The following is a 23,586-nucleotide window of genomic DNA, read 5'->3' as shown; positions in this document are numbered from 1 at the left end:
TCCTGGGCTGCGTGTCCAGCAGTGTGACCAGCAGGTCGAGGGAGGGGATTCTGCCCCTCTGCTCCACTCTGGGGAGACCCCCCTGCAGTGCTGCATCCAGCTCGGGGGTCCCCAGGACAAGGAGGACATGGAGCTGTTGGAGAGAGTCCAGAGGAGGCCACGGAGATGCTGCGAGGGCTGGAGCACCTCTGCTACGAGGCCCTGGCAGAGGTTGCCCAGAGAAGCTGTGGCTGCCCCTGGCTCCCTGGCAGTGTTCAAGGCCAGGTTGGATGGGGCTTTGGGCAACCTGGGCTAGTGGAGGGTGTCCCTGCCCATGGCAGGGGTGGCACTGGATGGGCTGGGAGGTCCCTTCCAACCCAAACCAGCCTGGGATTCTGTGATTCTTGACAGCTCTGTTACACTTTCTTTCTTCACCTCAATCTTTAGTTTGCCAAAAAGAACTACAGGCAAGAGTATGCCCGACGCCCTTTAATTTACAAATTACCCTATTACACAGTTTTAGTTCTGGAGCTCTCCTTTTTATGCTTTATGAGAAAAACAATGAAGTGAAAAGATTTCTCTTGAAAGTGTTACTTTGTCCACAGACCCAATCATTGGCTTCGGAATGTTCCAAGTTTTAACTTTCAAGAACTGTCAAAACTGGTCTTTTGGGTTTTTTTTAAACATACTTTTGAGGCTTCATGAGCTATTCTCTCTTAGACCGTAACTGAATAGGCATCAAAAACTGGATCCTCTTTGGAACCAACCTCAGATCAGGACCTTCTGTCCTAACCTCAGCTTCCAGCCTGAAAAATTTACCAACTTCGATTTCACAGACATCACAAGATAAGCAGGTGTGAATGAAAAAAAAAAAAAAAGGATTTTACAAATCTGATATAAATTTTTCTTCCATTGCTCAGCTTTAAATGTTTCACATAAAATAGCACTCTACCATTTCTATAAAACCTTGAGAAAAAACAAAACTGTCCATGTTTAATACTGAAACAAGAGACAGAGAAAACAAAAATCTTACTGGGACCAAGATCTCCATTATTCATTGTTTATTTAATTTTCTATTTGTACTAAAACTTGATTACTTGCTGTCTACATTAGCCACTCTGAAGGAGATCTGAACAAGAGACAGCAAACCCATATGTTCCTTAAACTGACTTCCACATTTTATTTTTGATGTTTGGGGAAAAAGGAAAAAAAAAAAAAGCTTCTGCTCTATTCTAACAAACTTAGAGTTGGAAAATACATCTGTGTCGTACACAGAACAGTTCTGATGGAGGGAGCAGTAGCTTCTAGGATGCATTAAAATGATACAGTTAAAATTGAAATGTAAAATACAATGGTTTAAGTTCTTAATTTTACCAATGAACAACAGAGTACTTTAAAACCAAACTTTTAAAGCTGTTCACTTATTCAGACTGAGATATATAACAATTTTGTCCTTTATTCATGCCAGGTACTATCGCTTGACTTTTAATTTTAATTTAATTGGCAGTCTAATTTCAGTTAACGTGAGGAAGAAAACCCAACTTGTTAGTGCAAGTATAAAGACTAGAAAAGAGGAAACCATGCTAAACACCTTGAAATGTATTTTCTATAAAACCTGTTTTACAAAAGGCTATACATAGCCTCAGGTTTTGCCATAAACGAGAGCTCAGACGAACAGCAATGTAGCAAACTCACAAACCTTTTGAATGTTTAAAATTTCTTTGGTGTTCCGTGCTTTGACTTTTCAAAAGAGTACGTGACACTTCTCCTTGCTTCTTGTCCTCATAATCTCCACACCCGTTACCACAGTTCAAACGCTGGCCGACTATGCTAACGTTAGAAGTCCCCTGATCGTCAAATGCTAGTCATGCAAAAAGGAAAAAATCAAATATTAAAAAAAAAAAAACAGAAATAGTTTTTCCTATGTCCTACAGGATTCTCAAATAGTTACATTTTCAGAGGCCCTCAGACCGGTTTTATGCATACAGCATGAGCATTTTTGCCTACAGAAATCTCGGCATGTGAACAGAGATGCCCAAGCTCTATTCATTTTTCACATGCAAAGTCTTTCATCTACAGATAAACCCAGGCTGAAAAATCTAACTGCAAGCTTTCAAAATCATTTTTTAGTTTAAAGTCTTCCAAATAAGAACAACTGAATACTAAGCCATTCAGCATTAAAAGCCAAATTAAGTCATAATTTACCTAAGTGAAAATAGTAAAATGAGTTAAAACACAAGAAATCTTTCAATTTACGTATCCTAGAAGTCATAAAACACATTTTCACGTTACAATTACAGACAATAGAAACTGAGCATTTTTATGCCTGCAAAATGTTCTCAATACATTCTAGTTTTGACTAAAAAAAACCCCAAAAAACCAAAAACCCACAACAATAATTACTTCAGGAATCCTTTAGAGCATCATTTCCTTTTTTCCAAAAATCCCTAAAATACCTATAAACACAGAAGTATTTTCATATACGTACTGTCACCACACGTTCCACAAACTCCACAGAACTGAGCTCGCATTTAACTGACGCATTGCTGGGCACGACCAAGGTGACTGGTGCACGTAACTGGTGCTCCCAGCAAGCAGCGGGACCCAGGCGACCTCCTCAGCGTGCTGCGAGGCACCAGCCAGCGGCTCTGCGTCCCACGGCCGCGGCGACGGTGCTGGCGCGTCTCCTGCCACCCGCTTGTGCCCATCTGTCTTGAAGTTCTGCACCGGTGGCCGTCACTGTCAACCCAACCATGTCCCCGAGAGATCAAGAGCCGTACCGAAATCCTTAAAAAGGTTCCTGTGTTCTCTTCTTCAGCGGAGAACTCGGATCAGAGCAGGCTCTTTTGTTCTGCTGGGGGATGGAAACCAACGGGAGCGTTTTGCTGTGGGATTCTTGAGACGGTGAGGCTCTTCCAGCAAGGAACGCTATGGGACGGTGCCCAAAGATCTGGGGTGACGTGAGCTGCTCTGGAAAATTACCGTACGGCCAGATCCACTAAGGTCCAAGAACTCCTTAAGCATGAATTTCTGCGCTGTCCCAGTGAATTCCAGTTGTTATAGTGTTTCACATACCAACATTAAGACCTGACACGTCAGGACTGCTCCGTTAATTACTGGGTTTGGCATGACAGCACCCTCTGGCCTCTGACACTGTCAGGACCCCGGGGAAAGATGAGCTACAGGCCTGACAGCAGGCAGACAGGTTTTCAAGGTGTCAACTATTAAAAGCTGCACAAAAAATTACAAAAATAATTTGGGAAGTAAGAAATGTCTGAGAGCTGCCATTCTATTATAACAAAGCTATGTGAAGCTGATAAAATTCATCTTAGAGAAACAGCTGAAGCAATCTGAGCTCAATGAGCAAGTTATTGACAGGTAAGGGACAAATAAGTTTCCTGAACAAAAAAGAGCACAAGCATTAAACTCTTAAAAAACAGAAAAAAGCTGAAGGAGGAGCCAGAGAACAACAGACCCTGGCAATACGCTGGGCAATTCAGTTCCCGGGACCGTATCAGGGCAAATAATGTATTTGGAAGCATCCACCAGAAAAGAGAATGATCACAGATATCTGGTCTCCTTCCGTGACACAGCGACAGACCTTGTGAGCAGGAAAGAAGTGAGAAATGCCACACGTCATGTATACGTACACTGAGTAGTTACCAAAAGCTTCGATCTCCAAATGGAGGGATGTATCAAGCGGGGTTCTACTGCAGTCTGTTCTGGACCCAGGACTACCCAATATTCCGCCCAAAGAGCTGGATGATGAGGGAGTATGCAGAATTCAAATGAAGGGGAGCAAACAGGAAGCATACACGCATGCTTGAGGACAGGATCTGAATTCAAGGAACTCATGATAAAGTAGAAGAATGATCCAAGAAGAACCAGTTTGCAATACAAAAGGAGAAGTACAAGACTGTACAGGTAGGACAGGACTGATTTTGCACATTTTACAACAATGCAGCCATAAGTATCCACTCTAAGCTTTCTATTTTCCCTGCAATCAGAGACATTTCCAGGGAGCAGCTCTTCATGTATTAAAACAGATGTCTTCCGTGGGTCAGACAAAGCCCCCTCTGCAGAAACCTCGCTCCCCTCTGATGACCAAGGAGATTTAGGCTCACAGCTGTAACAGATGTCTACGCTTCAGACCACGACGGTTTGCCAAGGTGAATCCCAGCTATAGGCACTAATAACCCGTCATATAAAGACAAGGTGAGAAACAAGCAGCAAAAAGGCAAACACACAGGGACGTGTAAACTGCTGCATAGGTACACAGAGCAATCCTTCTACTCCTTCAGCTCTACGTGCACACCAGGTACTGCATTTCAAGGAAGAGGTAGATCTGTTGAAAACAGCCTAGATGGCAGCAGTTAAAAAGTCCATGAAGTTTGACCTATGAAGGAAAGCTAGAAAACATGGGAGTTAGTCTACGGGACAGAAAATGAAAGAGGGAGAGAAAAAATATAAAAAAGGCAGCTGCTTGGAAGAAGACAATATTCCATCTTTTGATATAAAATAAAAATTAATGAGATAAGTGACAGCAAGGGGGATTTACGTTCAGTGTTAGAAAAAAACCTTTCATCTGATGAGACAGTTAAAAACCAAACTGACTCTTACAAGTTCTCCAAGTGCCAGCGTAAAAATTCAGAGCTTTTTGGGATTTGACTTGTGTGATGGGCCAAGCCCAGTCAGTACTGGGAGCAAAGGACTTTACCAGTGAGCTGCACATGTATGACATTGACCTTATCAACAGGACACTGTCAGCCCTTCACCGCAGGTCCAGCGCTGTGCATTCTGGTGGGTTAACTGGCTCAGCAAGCAAAATAAATGTGCTGCTCACTATTTGATACTGAAGGTCAACTTCTCACAAAAGGTCTTTTCATATAATGAATGCAAAATCATTAACCACACCATGTATTACTGTGTAAGTGCAGGATTTGCTTTCTGGCTTTAGCTGTCACTTGATAAATCTATTTGGTAATTTATCTTGAGAAAAGTGGCCTTAGCTGAAATGAAGAGCAATACCTTCAATTTCTGAAAAAAGACCATGAGTCTCAGTAGACAATACTGGTTTTTGAATGGCATGTTTCTGCAAACTCAGGCTTGTAAGATGCCTCTAATCTTATCTGAACTAAGTTTTGTAAACTTTTTGGAAAAAATACATAGCTGCTGAGGCTGCCATAGGGTACAATGGAGCAATCATTGGGAAGAGAGGTCAGCAAAGAACTCTGTGGACACAGCTCCCTCGGTGTCTTTTCTCTAAGGAAACTTTGCTTTCGACACTGTCCCACACGACATCCTTGTCTCTAAATTGGAGAGACATGGATTTGATGGATGGACCACTCGCTGCATAAGGAATTGGCTGGATGGTTGCACTAAAAGAGTTGTGGTCAACGGCTTGATGTCCCAGCGGAGATCAGAGACGAGTGGCGTTCCTCGGGGGTGGGTACTGAGAACAGGGCTGTTTAACATCTTTGTCGGAGACATAGACACGAGGCAGAAATCCTTCCCTGTGAGGGTGCTGAGGCCCTGGCACAGGGTGCCCAGAGAAGCTGTGGCTGCCCCTGGCTCCCTGGCAGTGTTCAAGGCCAGGTTGGATGGGGCTTTGGGCAACCTGGGCTAGTGGAGGGTGTCCCTGCCCATGGCAGGGGCTTGGAACCAGATGGGCTTTGAGGTCCCTTCCCACCCAAACCAGTCCGGGATTCTATGCTGTCCACCCAGCTGAATCAAAATAGATTAAACATAAAGCATAGAATCATTTTGGTTGGAAAAGACCTTTAAGATCATCAAGTCCAACTGCGGACTGACCATAAACCATCAGTTTCTGCCCATTACACAAATCTGCAGTTACCTGTAGTTCACTGTAATCGTAAAATAGAACACCGTCACTTACCTTCCATTTCCTACCAGGAAATTAACTGCTTGCAACATTTTGACCCTTCCTACTCTTATCCAGCTGGTGTCCAGTGAATTTGCTCACAACACTGCATTGAATTTTGAAGTGCACATACTCACAGGTGGCATTTGCATTTACACAGTTTATCTTGACACAGAAAGGCAGAAGCCCTTGAGCTCCTCCTCACCTGCAGCACCACAGTATAATCTCAGTTTGACCACACAGCATCTAGCAATTACTTTTTTTTAAGTGCTGAAGGGACATGAGCTCATTGAACAAGTACGAACAGACACATCAAGTGACTGTGCTGTTACATCAGTGAAGCAAGGTATAGATTGATATGCACAGTGAAATACCTGTGCTGGAGTTCTGCTCTGCCACATTTGAGTCTCTGTTTCTTGCTGAAGATAGTCTTGCAGGCTGTGATTTGCTGCCAAGTAGTGGAAGGGTGTCTGACCTGTTAAAATATAAACCACATTCTTAGAGATACAATTCTACACTCATCAGAGCCCAGCTAAATAACACTTTGTAGCAATAACAACAACAGATTTCTATTTCTCCTCCCCAATGTACTTGGTGGACAAATATTTCCAGTATACTTCCTCAAGTGTTCACACTGAGTAGAAACAGAAAATGAATTCAGTAGAAATTATTTGATGAGCAGGTCCATTATGAAGAACACCATAAGGACAACCCTTAAGAGTGAAGTTTACAGTAGGACTAAATTTAGCAGTCACTCAAAAAGCTAAGGAATCGTCTGGCCTAAGGGACTGGCGGTGCTAGTTCCAATCTGGCAAAGAATGGCAAGTGAGGGCGGCCACTGGCCTCTCACTTCCAGAAATGAGCCGGTTTCAGCTCCGCGTCTAGCGGACAGACACTCACCAGGAATATCCTGTTATCTACGAGACAATCTTGGGACTTCTATTGTAGAATGATGCACTGAGACATTAAAGACGACTGAACGCAGAGCCCTGCGCTGCTAAACACTACGCTGGGACTGAAATCCACACAACTGGAGGGCTTGCTTTTAAGATCCTGAGGAAGTCCCACACTTCAGAAGCTTCACTAATACCAGCACCAAGCTCCCATTGCTCACGGTAGTTTATCAGTGGATTAACTAACCCTTCTAAAAGTAAATACACAGGAACAGACTCCATTTTTGTGGCCCAACTACACAGATGTTGTGAACAGAAAATGCCAATTTCCAATGCTCGCAAACCAGCATCTGAACTAAGCTCTCTGAAATTTTTATGAACGTTCCAAGGCTTTTAATGTCTTCTGGGATGTGTTTTGTCACTTCTACAAATGCCGTCTCCCTGCCAGATGTCCCCTCTCTTCCTTGCTAGTTCGAAATTCCTGTACCGTGAATTCTGTAAAATATTAAGCTTGTATGTCACTGAATAATGGAAATGGTATGCTGTATAGAATGTGTCCTAGTCAAAACCTTGCCTGGAAAAACATCACATGTTGACTTTTTAGGTATTCTAGCATTTTAATGTGTTATTTTAAAGATTATTTTTAAAACTGTGATTCAGCAGTAATGCATATAGGGAAGATATGTACATATAAATTAGTTCTGAGACTGCACAGCTGTGAAAATCCTCCGTTTCTGAAGCATTCCAGTCTCCCTCTGTCTCAAAAAACCTTTCTTTTGTATATTCTGTCTCCTCCTCCCTACTCTGTTAATACAGTTGTATGCCAGTTATACAAGATGCATTTAGTACAGACAAAAATAAAAGATATCTTCAGACCAGAGATACAAGCGGCTTTATCACGGGCTCTGAGAGGAGAAAAGGAGATTCTCTACTGCAAAATTTGCAAAATTCCTCAAAAACAATTTTATTTCAGTAAAAAAAAAAAGTTTACACTGCTAATCTAATAACCAATTGGGTCATTGCTCCTTACAGTCAGAGTAGCATGTGTCATCACACAATTTCTCTTTAGAAGAGCTCTGTGAAGGCATTTTAAATTAACAATAGTCTGTCAGTAATAAAATGGAAACAGTTCACAATTCGCAATAATAAGAAACATCTACATTGTCTTCCTCTTATCGCAAAAACCCAACCCATTCCTTCTTCAATTTCCAGGCTATAATAAGCAAACCTCATCCTTCCTTGTAACTCATTCTCCTCCTTACTCATTTGTTTAGGCTACGGTTCACATACCTTCCATGGCAGGCTAAAGTCTTACTGAAATATTTACCACCGCTGGCAGTGGAAATCCTTCAAATTAAAAGCCAGCACAAACTAGAATAGTATAATTCAGCAGCTATTGTATAGAACAATGTACTTTTAGACGGGAAAATAATTCATATATAAAAATCAAGCTATTAAGCAAAGCAATGTTATACAAAAACTACATTACATTCACCCCCTTTAATATTTAACTAACACCAGCAGAGACCGTGGGTGAGAATTTCAAAGCAGCGTTACGGTATGAGCTCCACTCACGTTATTCTCCTCCTCTGCGGGACTGCGGACACCGGCGAGGTCAGAGACTCCTGGCTGTAAATTCCGCTTTCACTGCAGGAACCCGCGCTCGGGCAAGGGGACTCCGCAGACAGATCAAGTTTAAGAGCAGAATCGGGACTTTCGAGGTCTGAAATGTTGCTGCTTAGCTTTGCCCTTTTCTTAGCTGCACTGTTTCGTAGGGATCTGAGTGAATTCTGCATCTAAACAGGATTGAAAGCAAAATGACAGGTTTTATTCACTGCATAGGAAAAAAAGCTTTTTTAAGCAAAAGAAAGTATGTTTCAGAGTGTTCAGTTCAATCCATGGGAGTTCAGTGCACGTGCCTCTGTTGGGCAATGTGACCGACCACTTCCGTGGGTTACGCAGTTATCACAACCCCTTTCGCTGTTTCACTTCACAAGAATAATTCCACTGCAAGTAAATGCAAATTCACAATGACACTGTATCCCAGCTTCATTTTGCAAAACACAAGAATGGATTCCTGCAGAAATACATCAGCTGTTCTTATCTTCTTTAATACACTAAAGGAAGTGTTTGATGGCTGCTAGTACATACAATTGGAACCTCAGGCTTTTCATACCTGACCTGCACAAAGCTGCAAAATATGCAGAAGGGAATCCTGAAAACAGTGCCTAGCAAGCAGAGCTCCTACTCAAATAAGCAGGAAAATCTATAATGACTAGAGCTTTGTGCTACTGCATATTCTCTCCTCTTTTTGCTGAATATATTTGATACAAAAAAATTTCTTCCTCTGTCTGTTTACCACCTCAGTAGTGACTACAGGTTGGAAGACAGAGTAAGGCAAAGCCATTAATTCCTACTGCAACTGCTCTCAGATCCGCAGGGACTAAAGACAGGATTTGAGATTCAAACAATTTCTATGAACTGTGACAGAAACAAGGACATGTTGCGTAGGATCATGTGCATAAGATCATACAAAATCCAATCATACGAGATACCTGTGCTTCTCATGTAATCAACGTTGCGACGGCTTCGATTTGTGCTGCTGCGGATACAGTTCCACCTCCCTGCCACCCCTGGAAACAATCCAGCACACCTCTGCAGAGTCTCTGTCCTAGTCTGGGGCGGCTATTTGGGATTTCTCAAACACCAGAGAGACTTGAGCAACCGAGTGACAGGATCCGTCAGGATGTACGGGGCGCAGTGGCAGGGCTTGGCATGAGCTCTCTGCTATGCACAGGGGCATCTCACTGGACATCCCGTGTGACAGAGAAACAGCCGTGTGGCACCTACAGCTACGCTGTCTGCAAATTATTTCACGGATCAGTAAAGGGAGATGCTAGAATAAGTCTGTTCGACTAGTCTCACGGGTCACAGAAGGTATATGGATTTACAGGTATTAAATATTTCAAATATTTTCTAAGTCACAAGTTGAGTGGCACGCTCAAAACACTAGCCACTGAATAGACATAATCGGCCCAAATTATTTCTGGTGGATTTCCACATCCGGGAGGGGTGCTGACCCGCCAGGCCTAGTGTCACATCTGTCTATGTCCTATCAAAGAGCTGCAGGTGACACCACACACATCCAGCTTCACATCACTCCTCCTCATTTTACTCTATGAAAAGATGGTTGAGTTCCGAGAGGGCTGGGACGTCAGCGTGGGTACCAGAGACAGCCCGCTTCGGCAGAGGCGGCAGGCTGACGAAACTCTGGGCTGAGTCAAACGAACCTTTCATCAAGGAAGTTATTCATTATTTCGGGCCCTTCGTTATAACTAAAGGCAGGATTATTACTTAAATCTGACATGAAATTTAAAATGAAGTCAAGATAATGAGAAGCTATATAAAGGCCCACAGTTCTGTCTTGGTACTACGATAACTGAAAACATTACGACTTGAGCTCTGAGAAAAACAAGGGAAATGAAGATGTCTGGATCAAACACGGGAAGCATGCTTCAACATCACTTTCCATGGCTTGGCTTAGCTTCTATCAGACCCCGGTGGTATCTCACTGAAACCTGCTGTACTGATGACAGCATCACAAAATCTAAGTCAGAAACATTATTTTCTGGCTCTTGTTTAGAAAAAAAAGCTTAAAAATTATCACCTGTTAAAAGTGTGATTAAAAGCATATTTAAACCAACCTCTTCTTGGTCCACTTCCTCGCCATCAACGTTTAGGTCTGAAAGATGAGCTGCAAGCTTCCTATCCACCTCATTCAGCCACACGTCCTCACACTCTTCATTTCTCCACTTTGTGACATTAAAATCGATCCTATCGGGCAGCGGGCTAGCGAGGCGGGGTATGGGGGGCACGGGTCTGGTCCCGTTCAGGCCCCTGCGGGAAGCTGGGTGTCTCACCAGGGTGGGTTTCAGCTGCAGAGGAGCATGTTTCTCCTGCAAGTTCTCCCCTAAAGACGACACAGGCAGATGTCAGTCCTCGGAGGGGAGGCAGGAACACAGCGCTCAGAATAAACTTCATGTCTCGTTTCTGTATCACACCAGAAAACTCCTTTTACAATGAGGCGAGTGTTAAAAACCATATTTATGCATGCAATTTTATTTACTACTGTAAATACATTTCAAGGAGTAAGTTTCTCACATGAACAAGACTGAAGAGTGATTCCCTATCTAACTTTATTTTTATACTATTCATAATTTGAAAAACTTTCAATATTCCTTCTCCAAGGAATCATCGTTTTTCCAAACCCGCCAAGCCCCTGTTCCTGAATACTTACTTACACAGATTTTTCAATATTTAATTTTCCAAAATCATGAGAATGTTACCAGACTTGCCTCATTGCATGGTCTTTGCTATTACCTTTTCCATCTCCCTGCACTGCAAGCTCAGTTACCAATATCTTCTACTTTTAACAAATATAAATTAGTGTTTCATGCATGTGCATGCCAACATATACTTAGCGCCTTTAAAAAGTACCTAACTTTCTTAATTAAGGAAAAAAGAAGACTGGTGTCCTAACAATCTCTCCTGTAAGCTGTGTCAACAACAATAAAGTTATTCTAAAGAAACAAAAAACCTGAAATGCATATGGATAACAAAGAAAATCAACAAATGATGAACACACATCTGCAAGATGAAATTACATGCATTCCAGGGACAGGTGACTTCCAAAGAATTAATTTAGAAATTTTCTGCATATGTGCAAAAATATGTGTCTCAATGAAAATGAAATTTAAACCAGATTTCTTTAAATCACTGCAAAATTGCATGTTGAAACTGTTACTCTGCTTACAGAAGGTATCCCTCACGAGTGACTAAGAATCAGTTTAAGCTAAACAGATACTAAAGCTATTTTTAACCTAAAAATAAGATTGCCTTTAGTATTTGAAGGAAATAATCTAAACTGTTTAAGCAATTGTAATTAAATAAACTTAAAACTATTTCAGGTTAACCAATTTGTTCATGAGGAGGAAATCAGGCCATAAATAGCAGTCTCTGCCAGCAGCTGTCGGTGCAAGCTGGGATGAAATCAGCACAGATTCCACTTGTTAGAGATGGAGCTGTTTGTAATCAGGTTTTAAGGAGCCATTCTGAGTGTGGAAACTCAATACATAAGCTTCCAAAGGCAAATAAAGAGGCAAAAAGTCGAAATGCAATGAGTAATGCTTTCTTGCACATGTAGTAATTAGAGCAGTAAAAGCAACAGTTATTTGTGTATTGGCTTTCGTTGAAGTGCTAGATTTTGGGGTTTGTTTTTATTTTAATTTGAAGTCAAACTTTTCACTGTTACTGATAAGAAAAGCAGAGCTGGTGCATATTTTGCTTTATGTCATATAGTTAAAAGGAACAAAACGTGCCAGCATTTCAAACTGCCAAAATACAAAGACTCCGCTTTTAGAAGAAGCCTCCAGTGACGTGACTAGTCTAGCGCAGCTCCAAACCCCTCGCGTTTCTCACAGCAACTGGGGCACTGCATAATTCCCCATTTACCTGCCACTGTCGTTTTTCTGACCACTGCTTGAAGCCACTCAAAACGCAAACCTGAACTCCATCTTCCTATCGACATCACCCCTACCTGTACTGTCTCCTGCCTTCTGACTGAGCAGCTGCGTCTGTGCACTAGGCTTAGGCAGTCCTTCAAAGCTTTTCAGAGGCCAGGAGTTTGAGAAGCTGATGGTATTATCTTGTGACTTCTTTGGGGAGTCAGCTGGAGGGGAGACGTGCTTTGGGCTGTTCCTGGGCGATGACAGGGGGTAAGACGGCAGAATGAAGGCGCCCTGGCTTGCGTTAGGACCTTGGAAGGACAGCGTCTGCTCTGCTTGATTGCAGAAACTTCTCGGGGTCTTGCTGGAAAAATTTAGGCTGGCACAAACTGAGCAAAGAAAAAGAGAATAGTATTTATGGTAATTAGCCTCTTTGACAGCTCTTATAATAATAATTTACAATGAAATAATATACCCTCTACATAGTCAAAACTGAAGGTCAGCATTTTACCCAAGCAAACAGACAAAACAGCTAACTTCATGTTGCAAATTGCATTGTTCCTCAAAATATCAAATCCCTTTTACCTACATTTCATCAAATGAGTTTAAGCCTAAGCTCTCTTGCAGTCGTGTTTTGAAGAACTGTATTTAAAAAACAAATGACGCAAATAGACTGAACATGGTTGTGTTGCTCGCTGCTCCGTATTCCAAGCCTGCATAGCATAAAATTTGCTCTCAAAACTCAGTGATACAAGAGTACAAATACAACACAAATGTTATAAATTCTACTTCCTTTTAAAAAAACAAACAAAAAAGAAATAAAAAATTATTTTTTCCTAGAAACCAGTAGATCAAAAATGATAAGTGTAGATTTGGAACTATGTTTAAATTGTTTCCCATGAAAAGCAGACACACGTTCCCTGCATTCACTCGGGCTTTAATCACGCAAGTGAAAAAGAGGACAAGTTTTAGCAAAGTTCCTGACAGCCTCTGGAAGGATCATTGTACGCTGGGCCACCTCAGCAACTTCCTGGAGAGCAGAGCCCACAGACAATTCCACTGCCACAACCAGGAAAGCAGAGCCCAGGAGGGAGAACCAGTGACAATGTGAGCTGGGCCTGGGGAACCTATTAATTGTCTGTGTCACTCCAAAGAAAACCATTCCATTATGCCTTTGTTATAGCAGAAAAAAATCCCTTTACAAATCAGCTAGCTCCAAGGTCTCTGTCTTCTGCTCCTGCTGCTGCCCAAGGCTGCAGCATCCTGCTTCTCCTCAGGTATCCCGGGGCAGCAAAACTGAGACAACCGAGTCAGGCGTGGGTTGTACCACCGAAGAAAGTTAACAATAATATCTGGCACAAGAAATGTTTGCAGAGAAATAAATCAGCAAGCGTCGGCAACGCACCTGACAGCCTTCTGAAGACTGAGGCTAAGAGAACAAAACATTGACTTTGTAGTTAGAGGCAAAAAACAAAGAGGAAATTTCTCCTTTCTTTCCATAGGCATGAGAAAAACACCGTATCTAGAGCCCATCAGTGGCTAGAAGTAAACCAAGTGAAGTCCCTACATATCTTCCGAGAAGGCTGTCAGCTCTAGCCCTTGTCCAACGCATCTGGACCACTGAAAGCAGCTCTGTCCGCAGATTTGGTATCCTTACCATCTATTCCTCCAGACAGCAAGTTCATTCCTTCTCTAAGTGTACATCTGGCATTGTTTTTATTATTATTACTTATGAAGAGCCAAGTTTAGATGTGTTACAGGTCTGATTTATCTCAGCCTCCAGCTCTAGGGTTAAGGGGCACTCAGTCAAATCCCTCGCCTCACTTTTGGACCTAGCAGCAAAAGCCGCCTGACGTGGCAGCGCCCCGGCTGCCTGTCTAGTAAAAGCTGTACAGACACCACCACAAATTAAAGCAATAACATGAGAATTAACGGCTTTTACCTGCACCAACACAGCGTCTCCGCAGCACGCCCAGGTCGCTTCCACCCAGCTGCCGTGCTCAGCAGGAAGGAGCAGCCTGCGCCTCTTCCTGCCCACCCTCTGCTCAGGCACCCCAGCCGCCCTCCCCACCTCGGGGGGACGAAAGAGGGGTGTCAGCCAGGCGCCGTGGGGCACAGCTCAGACCTGGCCTTGCTGCTACACGGGCTGGACTGATCTGACCTATACTACTAATAGAACTCTAAAGATCAAATTTTCAAAAATAAAAAAAAAGTTCAGATTCTGTTACAGGACCACATTTTATATGGCACACTGATACGGTCAGATAACAAAGGTGCGGGCTGCAAATTAACAACCACAAATGAAAAGCACTGCACAGGAGGGAGGCACAAATACATCTGAATAGGGACTGAACAATGTTTTAGTAACCGTTTTCATTTCTTAAGGCAGCATAGAAATAAAGAGACATTTCTGAAGTAACATGCACCGACTCAGGATAGTTAGAATCCATATACCTTTTTCCTGCTGACAGTTATTTAATCCTAAAAACTGTAAATCAGAGTCCACACTACCACTCTTGCCACGTGTCTGTGTGTATCCAAGTGTTCCACATCTCCCTGAACTTTGCGGCTGATGAGAGCCCATAGCACCTTTCAAAAGAAAAACAGAAATAACTAGATAAATACTTAACATATGCTATTCAATAATATACGATAATATTTAGCAGTGAATTAAGACTCTTTTTCTAACTTTCAGTGTAAAATATAACTACTTTGAAAGTATTCAATTCAAGAGTTTCTAAGCAACCTCATAGTACTGTTCATGGGCACAAACTGGAAAAATGGCTGGCTGTTCTTCCACGGCACTTGTCCAACTCTGAGAATTGTAGCGGGTCAACAGAAAAACCCAAAACAATCACTCTTTGAATACACGGCAATAAAAGGAAGACAACACCTTAAACCCCCAAATGCAGTGAGTTTCTTTAGAGCGATGCCACTCCTAGCACAGCAGCGACCAACCTTTGCATGCCGCACATTCCTCAGAAAAAGCCCAGAACAAAACCTGCTGCCAAATGAAGAGAATAAATCAGGTCTGGTCTTGCCCAGGCTCTTCACGTGCCTTCTGGCTATTAAAATACAAATCACTGAGTCTTACACTGCTTGTGGAAATCAGGTGTAGCACTAAATCCACAATCTTCTACAGACCTGGTTTTCAAAAACATGACATTTTTCATTCTTTTAAAACAATCTTTAGTGCTCTTTGGACAGCTTCTACCCTTTTACAAAGCAAAAAGAGAAAAAATGTAAATCTAGACTAGATGTGCACTGATCTGCTCTTCTGAACAGCCTACCATACCCAAATACGACCTTCCTGACGTGTTGACCAGTTTACAGTTTGGTATTTCCTACGCTGCTGCTACTATCAGCTAACTCTTGACAGTACGCTTTTTGCAATAATAACTGCTATTCTAGCCAACAACATATTCCTGCTCAAAAGTCAGTAAAATTCAGTGTCTCCTTTTAATTTGCTACTTTAGCTGCAACTCATGCGGTATTTTACAGTGCAAAAGAACGTTGGCTGAATTATTCTGTTGCTGTTATGGTACTTCTTTTTCCTAGTTCTGCAAAAGCAGCGGAAAGCTCTGTATTTCAGGGATATTCCGAGTGCTTCTGTTCAATACATCTGTTCACGTAACCACACTGTTTCTGTCTTTGCTGTCAGCAAAAAAACCTGATGTATAAAAAATCCTGGGTCTATCTAAACTAGTGAAAATTTGTGTGTGTTCAGGACTGGGAAACAGTGGTGCAGGTTTGGAGATGTCGCACGTGTCTCCAGGAGCACGGATGGGACCGCTGCCGCTTGCTTCAGCTGCAGGCATAGCTCTGTGCCCAGTACTCAATTCTTCGTTGCAAATGAAAATAAATAAAAAAACAAATAATCAATAAATAATAAATCATGCTCATGAAGCTACAAATTTATGCTTGGGTTCTTCCAAATCTATTTTGTAAACGGCAGATCAAACACTTTTCTGCGTTAGTACTTACCAGCACAAACAGAAGAATGGTCAGAGTTAAAATCTATACTGTTCTGAAATAGATTCCTTGAAGATCTTTTTCTACTAAAAAAAACCTCATCACTGACTGGTACTCCTTGAGAGGGCCTTAATTTTGGAGAATGAAGAAAATCATTTGATGTAGAGAACTGTAAGAAAAAAGAAAATAAAGAAACATTCATGTGTGTGAAATGAATGCGCAACCCTTTCCTGTACAAACAGCAGAATTATCAGTGTAACTTTGTCACCTAGACCCCACCACAGCCCAGACCCGTCTCTTTGCAATAAAGCTACACAAAGCACTGTCACTACCTCAAGAAAACAGGACTGATGGAAAATAAAGGTTTTTCTTCCCTATCACTTAGCAAATGAAAAGCAAGAGAGTATGCGCATGTGCCACATCTTTCACCCGCAGAAGCAAATGTGATCCCTCATGCATATAGGCACAGATAAAGCTTACTGAATGGAGCAAAAAAAGCAGAAAAGGTTTCTTAAAAAAAAAAAAAAAAAAAAAAAAAAGCAGACACCTAGAACAGTGACAGCAGGCCAGAGCAGGGGCTCGGGGGTCTGGCTGCCCCCCCTCTGCCCGGGCAGCAGCCCATCTCGGGGAGCAGCACGGCAGCAGTGCTGCTCCAGCCGCAGCGTGCCAGGCTGCAGGTCCCTTGGTGTTTCTTGCCCGTTCACGGCAGTGGGGGACAGGAGCCACAAAAGGCACCAAAATTAGTGCCCGTGGACAGAAACCGCCAACTGCCTCATTCCCCCCGGCCCGGGGTGCCTTGCTGCAGGGGTGCCAGGAGTGCCGAGCAGGGGGGAGCTGTGCCCCAGCACCCCGGGCACCGACCTGGGGCCGGGACACGGCTCGGCCGCCTTCAACCTCGTCCTGCGGCCACCTCGGGGCAGGTAACTGCCTAAACCCCAAGCACTGTCTGTGCTTTGGAAAACAGAAAATAAAAATAATTCTATTTTCCAACATTAAACAGTCTCACCTAACCCTTCATTAAATGCAACGTAAGATACGAAGCCTTTCACTATCGTGAAACCAAGCAGTAAGTTTGCTGCAGCATGGCCAGGTCAGCAGTTCACAAATTCAGATCCTTCACACAAAAAAACCTGTGAGAATTTTTTAAAATATTAAAATTTAGCACTGAGTGCCATGGCTCATCAACACAATCTGCCAAGACTTCCTTTGTTAATACAAGGCAGTTGATTTTTAAATGCAAAACATTTTGATGAATCTTTTCTTTTCCCAGCTACCCAATACTTTAAGTATTTTAAGCATTAGAAAGCATTTTAGTTGGTTTCCAGGTCTTAGTCTAATACAGGTTGACACTATTCATACTGAAGGGAAAAAAACCCAACAAAACTAACTGGTAGAATACTGCATTAGTCATCAATTTAAAAAATTAATGTACACTTTGAATTATGTACATTAAGCTGTGTGAGTGTTTAAATAGCAGCTACTTGAGGTGTGAAAAAAGCATGCTTCAGATTCAGTCCAAAAGCTGTATCTGGCAATATCAGCACCCTGTAATGAGAACCTGTTATAGTGAAAGGAAAAATCCGAGTAATGTAAATACTTAGCAAAGAAAAGATCATGCTTTAAATAAAGGTTTCTTCCTTTCTGATTCAACTAGTAAAATCAGTAACCTAAATTATTTCTAGGCTATATTAACTCTGAACTCCCCTTTCATAGGCAAGGCTCCACACAGAGGTCAAAATAGAAGCCTGAACAGAAATGGAAATATTTGTGCAGCATTGGAAAGAACAGCATTACGTTAAGCCTAAAAACCTCCTTTACTCAATATACTGGTTGTGTGGAATGAAGAATTTGTAGTCTTAACACATACATCATACATTTACTTATACAATTATTTTTTTTTCATTTCACTGAAAATCTCAGTTCACCGTAAAGACAGATTCTGAAACTGGGAACCCCAGAGAAACTCTGGCACTATGAACCTGCGGTTCTCCATCAGTCCGTAATTAATTATCTCCTCGCCCCGCCTGACCCCCGCAATGCCGCTTGTGTTCGGCACGGAGAGACCGATCAGCGGCAAACCCCGCTGCGGCACTGCAGAGCCTGCAGAACAGCCAGCTCGGAGCTCCCTGCACGTTCCACGCACCGCGCTGAATCCCGTGGTGGCTGCACAGATTCCGACGTCTTGCAAGTTAAATGACTGGGTCACATAACAGCAGCTAAATGCTCTGATTTCATATCTTGGTGGGGTTTCATCTGATATTTAATATTGTAATGGGGTTTCACACAAGCATCACGAAATAAAGCATGGTCAGAACTTAAAACTTGAAGCGGCACAGTCATGAGATGCGTAGCATGGCTGAGAGCGTACTCTAATTGTCTTTAAATCATTATAATACTTTTTTACACAATATCTTAAAAATAAAAAATTTTTATGGTTATGGAATATAGACAAAAAACTACAGGAGTTTAAACAAAACCTTCAGGTCTCTTCCACGTAAAGAAGACTCACGTCAGCCAGATATACACATGAGCCAAGAGAAATTAAATCTCCATACCCTCCCAATGAGACTCCTCTTGAGAAAATAAACTTCACAATGCAAACTTTTAAATTACGTACTTCTGAACCTGCTCTCTAAGACTGTCCCCCCCTTAAAAATGAAAAAAATAACTCCCATATGGTACCTGCTATTAGTAAATAAATAAGTGAAGTGGCAATTTGCCTCTATTTCCATTTCGTGCTTTAAAAAACCAACGGGTTCCCAAAGGGGCGGCTGTTCACCCCTGCACCGACGTACACAGCTACGGGGACAGCGGCTGCCGGACCGCACGGCTTCACTGCCCCTGGGAGGGATTTTGCGGTAACAAAAACGGCAACAATTTTGTCTTTACTTACAAAACCGCACATTCCAATTTCCCATTGTGCGCTGCATTTCACGGGCTCCGCGTTCATCAGGTATGATTAAAGCCATCTGCGTAACAAGCCAAAGCCTCCAGTGCGCAGCATTTTCAGCAAATCCACTGAAATGCTCAAAAAACTTAAAACTTGACATAAAATCTCCACCCTGAAAGCCAGCTCTAATGGAGGATTGTACTTTCTAACTGGCCTTCGGGGATTAGACTCTCACTTAAAATATCCGTGGACAACTGCTTAGGTCAAAGCATACGGCAGCGAGGGGAAAGTTAAGGAGCCTCGACACAACACGGATCACCTGGATCGCATTTTTAATGGAAGACGGCAGCAGGAATCCAGCGGGTGTGAAAGGCTTTAGCAAGATCAGAGCAGGGAATAGGAAACTTTGCAAATAACAAGAACCAAGTTCCGATGGCTAGATATACGGTAGGGACAACGACTCAAATCACAGGAGTAGAATGGGTAACACTCAGCGCTATGCTGGCACTTTATCACCCACTCATTTTGCTTTACAACTGAGAAAAAGAACAGCGGCCGCATGGGTGAAGTGGATTGTCCAGGTTATTACAAGTCAGGGTAAGAGAGGAGATGAGAACTCAGCATTCCTGCTTCTGCTATCTCCCTGCTAGAAAACCTCACTCTCCATCTACCCAACTTTCAGTCCGTGAATAAATGCGTTACTTGTACAAAGTGCTTACACCGTACTTCTCCACACAGACACAACAATATACGTAGAAGGAGCAAATTACTCAACATTGACATGATTGTACAACTTTGCTCAGTTGTTCCAATCCCAGCTACAGGAATAAAAACTGATTTCTTGTATACGAATTACAATTACAGCGATTATAGATTTACTAAAGGTAGGCATGCAGGCTGGTGGCAAATAAATGCAAACCTAAAGCTGCCAGATTTTTCACTGAAGTAAATGACAGATCCTGGAGAAGTGATTTCTCAAAAGGTTTCAGCTTCATTTTAATTCTGCTACTACCACCAATGTTGGAAAACACTGGAACCTGTCCACAAAAGGAAACATTAACTTGGTTATCAAAGCCCAGCCCTTGTGCATGACCCATCACTGACAAATCTCCGTTCTTACACCCCCTGACCAGCTGAGCAGCCGCACGGGGGGAGATGAAAGGTCCATCAAAGACCCAGCCGCCATCTACAACACGCTCCCAGCGAAGAGATCAGCCACTGCACAAATACATGATGCTCTCTCCCCAAAACACTCTACCAGCCTCCAGAAAAATCATGGCTCACGTCCCAGAGACAGACACCTCAACTCACAAAGAAAGGATAGCTTTTATGGCACAGACAACCTCCACGTCCCTTTAATCCTCATTACCGCTGCGGAAAACAAAGAGTAGTTGTTTCATACGACTAATTTCACAGATCATTTGAACATTCACTAAGGTCTTCATAGAGTCCAGCTATTAAGTTCTCTGATTATCAGATCAGCACGTAAACTGAGAAGAATTCCACAGTTATTGCCAAACAGCACAGTTATGTGAAACTGTGTGCAGTTCGTGCAAACTTTGTAACATGGCTTAAAACTTGAGCAAAACGTTGAAATGCTCTAGCCTCCCCCAAAGGGCACTGCTTTCCACAGCGAGCACGGGATCCGCAGTGTCTGCATTTCACAGGGAGAAACGAGAGGTAACTCTCATCCTGCAAGAACTCCTAGGCACGTTACACATACATAGAGCACGCTACACTTCCACGGTAAACACGGGAAGGCTTAGCTACAAAAAGACCAGGGAGGAACTCCCGGCTCACTGATAGCTGATTTTGTGGCAACCAGTTTGTTTCTTCGAGTTTCAGCAGAGCAGTGGAGCTGGTAAGGTCTACAGAAGCAGCAGCAATTAGTTTTTTAGAAAGTGCTTCTGTACCCCAAACTGCTGATAGTGTTTTTGTTCTGATGGCTTGCTTAAATAGGAATTATAGAAGATGAGAGTTAAAAAGGGAACGGGGGATTACTAGTGCAATGTTCTTAAAGTCATTTGTGTGGCCTCTCCTGAACGGCACCAGCTGGACAACCACTGGAGAAACCGGTTTCTCAGCAGGCTAATTTCAGTCACTTAACATCAGCACCCAAGAGATGAGTAGATCATGTCCAGTCCTAAAGAAAACAAACATTTACTTTGGAATAGGATCTGGTCTGGTTCAGATTGGAATTGTTTATACTTTCCAAGGCTAAACCCAAGGAATGGGAGCAGACACAGCACATCAGTGTCTCCAGAAAGAGAACACTCACTCCAGCAATTTCAGACAACTTTATCCCTTGGATTTACAGACAACAAACTGAACATGGCGAGCCCGGCTCTGCCAGCTCGGAATTAGAAATGAATGGGACCTTACTGAAGTACAAAAGAAAATATTCACGGGATTATATGCTTTATTAGTGCCCTGTACTGCCTATCTCTAGCTACTGCCATAAGGCTCCTGGAAGCATACACTTCGAAATGTACAACTCTGGGTACTTAAAAATAACCCCCAAAACCAGTTACCATTTTATTAATTTGGGTAGAAATCAGAGAAGCTTCAGCCTACCGATGCAAGCTGAGCGGTGATAGCAACTACCAGAGGAGGTCAGGCTACTCAAATTTGGCTTTGGAAGAGGGTAGAGTCAAAGGCAGAGCCTGTCCTGTAGCTTTGACAGATGTGTCCAGCTGCCAAGAACCAGAAGCGCAGAAGCACAGATAGTTGTGCTTCATTTGGTGAACTCGAGTTTCGCTTTCAGAAAGAAAGAAAAATGGAAAGCTGGGGTGCTGTGAACAGCTACTAAGCCATGAGCCTCCAACTTCAGTATATAAAGCACTAAAGTGTGAAGTCATGCACTTAACCAAAGGATACTAGTTGTCAGAAGTAAGACCTGCAGATTAAATAAAGACTGGTACAAATGTTTTATTTAATGACCTTTTTAAGGGGTGTGCGCTGTATAACCCGTGAGTGCCACATTTTGTAAGCACATCTCCAGGCAGAACACCGCTGAGCTGTGTCACTGGTGCTGGTTCCCTTTCCAACAAAACTCCGTGTCAGCTGCAGCATCAGGGCAAGGCGGCTCCTCGGGTGACCCAACAGTCCTGCTGCACCCACTCTCGGGCCTTTGCTGGCACTCTGGCTCCAAAGGAGACAGCTGGAAGCACTGGTTCCCTCAGTGTTTTCCTATCAGTCCTGTTTTCTTCTGCCACCGAGACTGGGGAGAACACTCCTTTCTGATGGCTGAACGAGGGCACCCTCTGGAAGTTGAGGCGGCGGCAGTTCAAGCATCTCACTTTAGAGCTTCTCACTAAGGGGTCCGTAAGGTTGAAGATAGCTATGGTCCCATGCAAACCTAACAAACGAAGACAAACTCTGCGCTTGCATCTCCAGTGCCAGGCTAAGCACCGTTAGGTGGTGGTACCTCCGCTGCTCCCGGCGGCAGCCACGTGTGTCACAGAGTCACACCCAGACTTCAGGCTGTACAGAAACGGCACGCAGGACGGACGCTCTTGGTTATGCCTGTTGCGTGGTCAGATGGCCCTTCTGAATCCTGCAGCGTAGCTGGCCACCGTAACTTTACCGATGGGGATGAAACAAAATCAGCTTCAAAGGACATCAGGGGTTACAGAGAAATGTTTCATCAATAACCCAACTTAATATCACTGACAGAAGCTGCTTTCAGACAAACCCCTGAAGGCAATGTGCTTTATCTACGTTACATTTGTAGTACACATTAACTTACACATGTTTTACTTCACATCTTATCTGATTAGGAAAGTCTAGACATGGCCTTGGACAATCACTGTGTAACATGACCCTAAAAATACTGGTAGAAAACCAGCTTTAAACATTAAGCTAATTTCATGCATCCTTTCAGCCAGAGAATGACTCCGAAAGTTAATTTTTAAACAAATTCATTTCAAAGGAATGTCTGAGTCAGTAATTATTTTTTTACATTTACATGAACAAGGTGAATACCCAAATTTTACGCGTGATATACCTTACTGAAAATAGTTAAGAAGAGATACAGGGCTAACTTTCATTCTGCCCCCCGCTTTGATTGCTAAATGCCCCGAGGAAGAGAGCTGTATTTTTACAGCTTATGGCAATCTCTTTCAGTTAAGAAGGAATGTCTTCAAGCACAAGAAATGCTCTTCAAGTTTACTTGTCCCAGTAAGTGAAAACACAGTTCACCTACTTGCGTTGAACATACATACAGGCCACGGGATAAGCACAGTTTCGTGGCATGGTTGTAACAAAACACCATCAAGAAGCCAGCAAATCCTGTACCAACAATCACAAAGCCAGATAAAAAGATGTCTCCAGCCCTAGAAAGCTTTACAATCAGACAGACGTAACAGTAAGACAAGACAAACGATCAGGATGTGAAGACAGAGTAACTAAGCTGTCAACCTACAGCGATCAGATAAACATTTCAATACTTAAACCATCGTGCTGTTT

General features: G+C 42.8%; 1 protein-coding gene across 1 annotated transcript in view; it reads right to left on the bottom strand.

Moving 5' to 3' along the window:
* Positions 1–23,586, bottom strand: part of TOGARAM1 (TOG array regulator of axonemal microtubules 1) — a 47,467-nt gene that overhangs the window by 18,203 nt on the left and 5,678 nt on the right. Inside the window, exons 2-8 of the mRNA XM_075753120.1 lie at positions 16,242–16,398; positions 14,712–14,846; positions 12,350–12,646; positions 10,458–10,723; positions 8,329–8,549; positions 6,235–6,335; positions 1,679–1,840 (exon numbers count right to left, since the gene is read on the bottom strand). Of these exons, the coding sequence (XP_075609235.1) occupies positions 1,679–1,840; positions 6,235–6,335; positions 8,329–8,549; positions 10,458–10,723; positions 12,350–12,646; positions 14,712–14,846; positions 16,242–16,398 (1,339 nt within the window). The remainder of the gene's footprint in view (positions 1–1,678; positions 1,841–6,234; positions 6,336–8,328; positions 8,550–10,457; positions 10,724–12,349; positions 12,647–14,711; positions 14,847–16,241; positions 16,399–23,586) is intronic.

Source organism: Balearica regulorum, chromosome 5 (assembly GCF_011004875.1).
Source record: "Balearica regulorum gibbericeps isolate bBalReg1 chromosome 5, bBalReg1.pri, whole genome shotgun sequence".
In the NCBI taxonomy this organism is placed as follows: domain Eukaryota; kingdom Metazoa; phylum Chordata; class Aves; order Gruiformes; family Gruidae; genus Balearica; species Balearica regulorum.
This window is presented reverse-complemented; position numbering and strand designations above follow the sequence as displayed.